Source organism: Corylus avellana, chromosome 7 (genome assembly GCF_965113065.1).
Source record: "Corylus avellana chromosome 7, dhCorAvel1.hap1.2, whole genome shotgun sequence".
Lineage (NCBI taxonomy): Eukaryota > Viridiplantae > Streptophyta > Magnoliopsida > Fagales > Betulaceae > Corylus > Corylus avellana.
Window position 1 is genome coordinate 24,303,098 of NC_142496.1, and position 7,812 is coordinate 24,310,909.

General features: G+C 31.4%; 1 protein-coding gene across 1 annotated transcript; it reads left to right on the forward strand.

Moving 5' to 3' along the window:
* The first annotated feature begins 602 nt into the window (after nucleotides 1-602).
* On the forward strand, nucleotides 603-7,440 carry LOC132184019 (laccase-14-like). The gene is made up of 7 exons (XM_059597500.2): nucleotides 603-719; nucleotides 1,724-1,875; nucleotides 3,055-3,299; nucleotides 4,286-4,411; nucleotides 6,147-6,747; nucleotides 6,821-7,179; nucleotides 7,253-7,440. The coding sequence occupies exons 1-7, from the start codon at nucleotides 627-629 to the stop codon at nucleotides 7,438-7,440; spliced, it is 1,764 nt and encodes a 587-aa protein (XP_059453483.2). The 5' UTR covers nucleotides 603-626.
* The last annotated feature ends 372 nt before the right edge of the window (nucleotides 7,441-7,812 follow it).

The window sequence follows — 7,812 nt, forward strand, 5'->3', positions numbered from 1 at the left end:
AAACAAATTAGTTGAAGACGAGGACTTACAAGTTCAAGGTTGCGAGGGAGGACTTAATTACAAGTTCTAGATTGGGGGGGGAGGAGAGAGTTTGGTGAGTACTGGGACTCGCCAATTTCGTTTAATTAAACGATTTTATTCGTATTATTATTACTATTATTATTTTTTTTGTAAAGTCCACTTAATCCCGTCAAATTACCACCTCAATAATAATTTACCCCTCAAACTATCAATTACGACAATTTACCTTTCAACTTTTTTGAATGTGTGCTTCCTATTTGGATGAATTTGTGGACTATAATAATGTAAAACTATTCCCTGAAATTGAATTCCAATTGTATAAATTTTATTTTTCCCTAATTTTAATTGAATTTTCCTGTTACTACCTGACCTGCAGGCAACAATAAGTCATCCCATGCCATCCGATTCCGAATAATTGAACTCGATCCACCTAACGGTTCAGGATCAACAACAGCAATTTTTTTTTTTTATGTTTTTTCTCGAGCTTTCTTCAGTGTACTTCAGTTGCTGTTTAAAAAGGATAGTCCCAAGCTCAAGGAGTACTAGTCACTACTGATCTCGTACTTCCTGCAAAGAAAAACCAAACAAAAATTGGGTTGAAGAAGATGGGTCTCTTCTCAAAACTCATCTGGCTTGCTTGTCTCACTGCCTCGTTCTTTTGCATGGTTCGAGGTGATGCACATCATTACGACTTCCTTGTAAGTCCCAATCAACCGATGTAAATTTGTTTTACAAATTAATGATTACCTACTTATTCTTTCGATCTTCTTTTTTCTTTAGGATTATTTTCCCCGTCATTTTGATTAATTGGTTGTGGTTAGTCTCATAAATGATTTTAGTTATTTTGCTAATTAATTACCCGGCCTCTAATGATAATAACAATCAACATATCTCTCTCGATTTTCCCGGGCAGTTTTGATAAAGAGGGTTGCTGGAACCACATTTCTGAGCGTTTTGGTATATTTGGTAAAAAGTTTTGTTGTGAGTTTGTTTTTTTGTTTTTTGTTTTTTTTTCTATTTAAATACTGATTTTTGAAATTTACAATTATTAGCGAATATGGGTGATAATTTGTGTTTATATTTCGAGTTCAAGTCGTGTTAAGGTATGACTATAAGATTATATTAGGTCAACTTTAAAACAACTTATTCAATTAAACAGGTCAAATCCTTCAACTCTAACCCTTTAATTTTGTATTGGGTTCGTGGGTTATGTCAAAAATTGTAACCATTATATTGCGTGTCAAGTTTAATTAGTCGTGTTGATGCATATGTATAAGATTATATACGTCAATCATAATCCAAGATATTTAATTAAACCATTCAAACTCTTAAACTCTAATCCTTTAAATTTTGTTTTAAGTACGTATCAAGCTCGCAAATTGTGTCCAAAATTATCGATCCTAATAAGGAAGTCATCAATTAGTCCTCCTCTTTTTCTTTTTTCTGTTTTTTTTTTTTAAAAAAATTTATTCGTAAAGTCATGACGAATATTCAAACCTCTTTAACAATCATCGTTCAAGACCATCCAGCTTCCATCGCTATGCTGTCACATCTGGGCTAGATCTCCATGACCAGTGGAGTGGGCTACCCACGGACTGGTCAAAGGGTGGTTCCCCTGACTAATAAATGTTTTGTATGCATAACAATTATTTTATTTCGTTTTGGTTTTAATTCTAAATTCCTTTTCTCTTTCCTCATGTAGTTACGGGAGAAAAATTTTACGAGGTTGTGTAGCACGAAAAGCATGCTCGTCGTAAATGATAGTTTTCCGGGACCGGTAATCTATGTTCATAAAGGGGATACTGTGTTTGTTAATGTTCACAATCAAGGAAATTATGGTGTTACAATTCACTGGTAATCTCTCTCCCTACGTACGGTGTTTCGTCAGTCAGAAATTTTATTACATAATTTGATGACATCTGTTTTCTTTTTGAATATCTATATATATGTAGCCTTATTTCTATGTTGGAAGTCTTGTAGATTTTAAAAAAAATTCCTTTATTCATAAAAGATGTTGAGAATTTTGAATAAATTAATGATTTTTCTATCCGCCATGATCACTAGTAATAAGAGGGTAATTGTATTAAACTAACCATACTAATTTAAATATGATGACGATAATAGTGACAATATTGAAGATTATGATCAAATAATTACACATGTACATTAATAAAAGGATTGTGTGACTACATTCGAAAAAAAAAAAAAAAAAAAAAAAAAAAAAAAAACTTAAGGGAAAAATATAAAAAAGCCTTCCAAATTACCAGTCATTTGCAATATAGCCTCTCAATGTTCAAAATGTACTAAAGTAGCCTCCCAAACTACCAAAATGTATAAAAAATGCCACTTATTTTTTTATATTCCTATAATACCCATATTCTTTTAACAAATAAAATAATAAAATAATTGTAAAAAAACCAAACAATTTTTTTTTTTAAAAAAAAAAAAAAAAAAACCAATGAATGAATAAATACAAAAAAAATATATATATTTTTTGGAATAAATAAATAATCAGTCACTATAGTTGGCCTAAATTACAAATTGCTTCATGTAGTATTAAAGTAAAATCAATTTGGTAGTTTGATGGGCTACTTTAATAACTTTTTTTTTTTTTTTTTTTTGGAATATCTCAAGAACCGTACCTTTGATTTTACTTTAGTATGAAATGAAGCAATTTGTAATTTAGGCCAACTACAGTGACTAATTATTTATTATTTATTCCAAAAAACTTTTTTTTTTTTATTCACCCCTTGGTTTTTGTTTTATTTTTAAAAATTTGTTGGTTTTTTTTTACAATTATTTTATTATTTTATTTGTTAAAAGAATAGGGGTATTATAGGAATATAAAAAAAAAAGTAGCATTTTTGATACATTTTGGTAGTTTAGGAGGCTACTTTAATATCTTTTGAACATTGAGGAACTATATTACAAACGGCTGGTAGTTTAGGAGGATTTTTTTATATTTTTCCCAAAATTAATATAATGATACCCATCGACTAATTAATAAATGCAATATGATATATGTTCTCACAGGCACGGAATCAAACAACCGAGAAACCCATGGTCAGATGGTCCAGAGTATATCACACAGTGTCCAATCGAACCAGGTTCGAACTTCACGTACGAGGTCATTCTAAGTACTGAGGAAGGAACTCTTTGGTGGCATGCTCATAGCGACTGGACCAGATCCAGTGTTCATGGCGCCATTGTTATTTATCCCATTGAAGGAATGACTTATCCATATCCAAAGCCCGACGATGAAGAAATTTTCGTACTCGGTACATTAACTTATATGAATCATTTATCTAGCAAATTAAGCATTAGGAATCTTTCTTATCTTTACTAATTGTCAAATAGTATCCTATATATATATATATATATATATATATAGAAAGATATAGTGGTGTAAAACTGGTAAAATTCTGCCTGTGTTAGTGAATCTCTGCTCCTACTAAATCACCATGCTAAGAAAGTAGGTTAATTTTTAGGGAAAATTTCACTGAAGACTCCTGAAGTTCCACCCGTTTTGAAATACCCCCATAAACTTCAAAATCTCTAAATTTAGTCTCCTGAATTTTCAATTGCTCTCAATTTGAACCCCTCCGTCAGATTTTAAATGTTACATGACGTTTATACCCCTGACTTTTGTATAAAATTCAAACTTCCAAAACGTTTTTTTATTTAAAAAAAAAAAACAAAAATCAAGGATATTTTGGTCTTTTTTTGTATTTTTAACGGCAAAAATTGACGGATGAGTCCAAATTGAGAGCAATTGAAAGTTCAGGGAACTAAATTGAGAGAATTTGAAGTTTAGGGGGGATATTTCAAAACGAGTGGAAGTTCGAAGGTCTTCAGTGAAGTTCCCCTTAATTTTTATTATCTTTTAACTAAGTTGGGGAAAGTTCTTCCAATTCAAAAAATTGTCATGTGTTTCAATTCATAACATATAAAAAAATTACATAATTTTTTAGTGGCATGTACTTCTTACATGTTTAAGGTCAGCATACAGTGGCAATTCGTGTTCGTATATCGGGTTCGAATCGTGTCGAAACATGGTATAAGACTATATAGGTTAACCCTAAACCAATTAATTTAATCAAACTGGTGACAAATTTGTGTTTGTGTCTCAAGTATAATTGGTAAATTATATAAAAAATTGTTAACCCTAATTAAGAAACACGTGATTGGAGACATTTTTTGTAACCCAATTTAGTAATTAAAACCTCTACTAATCTTATTCCACATATATACATTGTAAATGCAGGATCTTGGTATATCGAAGACATTAACTCGTTAGTTGCTGAGGACCTAGAAACCGGAGCAGACACTCCGCGGTCAAATTCTTATGTCATCAACGGCCAACCGGGAGACTTATTACCATGCTCTCAAGGTACATAATTAAATTTATAATTACAGTGTGTACGCAAAATGCCAATTCCTTACATATCTAATCATATATCATATATATATATATATATATAAAAGCCGAGTTTTGATGTAGAGAGTGCTCAGAATTGCGACATGTGTCTATGTTTTTAATATCTGAGAGTGCTTAGAATTGCGACACGTATCCATGTTTTTAATATCTGAACCCTTTTTTTTATTTTTACCTCTGGTCATTAATTAGCTTAATTAATTGTGTTGATTATATTTTAAGAGTTAAATTAAGTATTATTAATGTCCGAATCAAATAAGGAAACAAATAATATAAATGAAATTATAACCTTTTTTTTTTTTTTTTCACACCAACAATATTTTCTTTAAATTTTTAATTTTTTTACTCATGATTTTTAATAATTGAACCGTGCAAATATTGAAAGGGTTTTTCCTTTTTCTATTTTTTTTTAATGAATTAAGTGTACGATTTTTTCTTAATTAATTCCTTTTGACCTTTCTTTTTATTAACTTACGTTTATCTCTCTTACCCTAAATCACGATTTTTTTTTTTAATAAATTAAGGGTCTTAATGCATTAATATCTCTCCCTTTATTAAAACATAATTTTTCTTTAATTAATTCATTTTGACCTTTCGTTTTATTAATTCACATTTATCTCTCTTACCCTAAATCACGTTAATCTCTCTCACTCTAAATTTTTTTATGAGTAAATTTTTTTACTCATAATTTTTAATAATTGAACCGTGCAAATATTGAAATGAGTTTTTCCTTTTTCTATTTTTTTTAATGAATTAAGTGTACGATTTTTCCTTAATTAATTCCTTTTGACCTTTCTTTTTATTAACTCACGTTTATCTCTCTCACCCTAAATCACGATTTTTTTTTTTAATAAATTAAGTGTCTTAATGCATTAATATCCCTCCCTTTATTAAAACACAATTTTTCCTTAATTAATTCCTTTTGACCTTTCGTTTTATTAACTCACATTTATCTCTCTCACCCTAAATCACGTCGGTCTCTCTTACTCTAAATTCACCCTCTCCTTCTACGGCAACAACGTTTCAAAACACTTTCCTATAGAAGTTGACAGTTGCACAAAGTTTATTTGATCAGTTTCATAGAAATATATGCGACTCTGAACTATGATTAAGGTATGAGATATTTGAGATGAATGTATCTTTGTGCTTTTATGTATAAATTTTTAGCAATTGTGAATTGATTATCTTTAGTTTGTTTCTTTAGAATTTTTTTGTACCAAACACGAATTTAAATTAGAGATTATGTAGAGATTGTATCTCTCCCTTTATTAAAACACAAATTTTTCTTAATTAATTTCTTTTGACCTTTCGTTTTATTCACACACATTATCTCTCTTACCCTAAATCATGTCAATCTCTCTCACTCTAAACTCATGTCTCTCCTTATACGGCAACAACATTTCAAAACTCTTTCCTATAGAAGTTGATGGTTGCACAAAGTTTATTTGATCAGTTTCATGGAAATATATGTGACTCCAAACTATGATTTTCAAAGTTCTCTCTTTGAAAGTATTTTAAATAAACTTCTCTCTCAATGCCTTTTTTTTTTTTTTTGTCATTTATACATTCACTAATTATTATTATTCTTTTTTGTCCTATCATTTTTAAAAACAACCCTTACATTGCACGGGGTACAAGCTCGTTATTATAATTAACACGATTAATGTTTTGTTTTTGTTACATGTTACAGAATCAACGTACCGTTGGGTGGTTGATTATGAGAAGACATATCTTGTCCGGATAGTTAATGCAGCCATGAATGCAGAACTCTTCTTTGGAATTGCTAACCACAGCCTCACAGTTGTCGGGATGGATGGGAACTACGTAAAACCCATTCTCAGCGATTATTTAGTGTTGAGCCCCGGACAAACCATGGACGTCTTGCTAACAACAAACCAATCTTTGAGCCACTACTACGTTGCCATAAGACAATATGACAGCGCCAGGCCAGATGTTACAAACTACGATCAAACAAATGCTACAGCAATTCTTATGTACAGTGGCAACTATACTGCCCCAAATTATCCAACCTATCCTTCCACCCTTCCTTCCTATGAGGACTTTCGTTCTGCCGACAGATTTTTGGACCGCCTTAGGAGCTTAGCAAGCACAGATCACCCAGTAAACGTCCCACTGAATGTAACTACCAAAATGTATATCACAGTTTCTATGAACCAGATTCTCTGTCCAAATGAATCATGTGCTGGGATAAATGGAAATAAGCTTTCTTCAAGCTTAAACAACATAAGTTTTGTCAACCCGACTACTGATGTATTGCAGGCCTATTACAGGTATATATATATTCTCACTCTTCAATTTTCTTTTTCTGTTTATAATGTACTCATTGTTTCAAAAAATGCGCAGGAACTTGAGTGGAGTTTACACCACAGATTTTCCAAACTGGCCTCCATCTTTGTTCAACTTCACTCAGGATGATTTGCCGTTCAATACTACAGTGCCGATTCAGGGGACCAAAACTAAGGTGTTAAACTATAATGAAGAGGTGGAAATAACTTTTCAAGGGACTGAGGTATTGAATGCTTCAGAGAATCATCCAATGCACATGCATGGGTATAGCTTTTACGTGGTTGGATCAGGTTATGGCAATTTCAATGATTCGATTGACCCCCAAACCTATAACTTGGTCGATCCACTTGAAGTGGCTACTATAGGAGTCCCAAAGAATGGATGGGTTACCATCAGATTCAAAGCAAGTAATCCTGGTAAGCTCTTTAACTTTGGGGAAGAAAAAAAAATTAACATTAATTTTTACTTACATTTGATGGTTTATGCCAGGTGTATGGTTTTGGCACTGCCATTTTGATCGACATCTTAGCTGGGGCATGAATACTGTAATGATAGTGAAGAATGGTGACACACCTGAGACAAGTATCCGCCCGCCCCCTGCTAATATGCCCACTTGTAAAGGACCATACCTCACTTGGATCGAAGACTTTGATGATTCTAATGGAGAAGTTAATTAATTGAAGATATATTGATTACAATAGTGTTGGTTTGATTTGCACAAACTATTTGTTTAGTATGTGTCTTGTATTTGTAGACATGGGCTTATTGGTAAAAAGATGGCTTTAATTTGTTACTATTAATGTAATGTTGAGAGAAGTTACAAGTTGTAATTGAGTAGAATTATATAATTAAATATTAGACCTTATTTTAAGATTAGTTTTATTAAGATTAGATTTAGAGAAAAATATAAAAAATCCCTCTCAACTAACAACTGTTTTTAAAACAACCCTATGAAGTTTAAAGTGTGCTAAAATGGTACATCAAACTACCAAAGTGTCCCAAAAAAGCCACTTTTTTATTATATATATTCCTATAATACCCTTATTCTC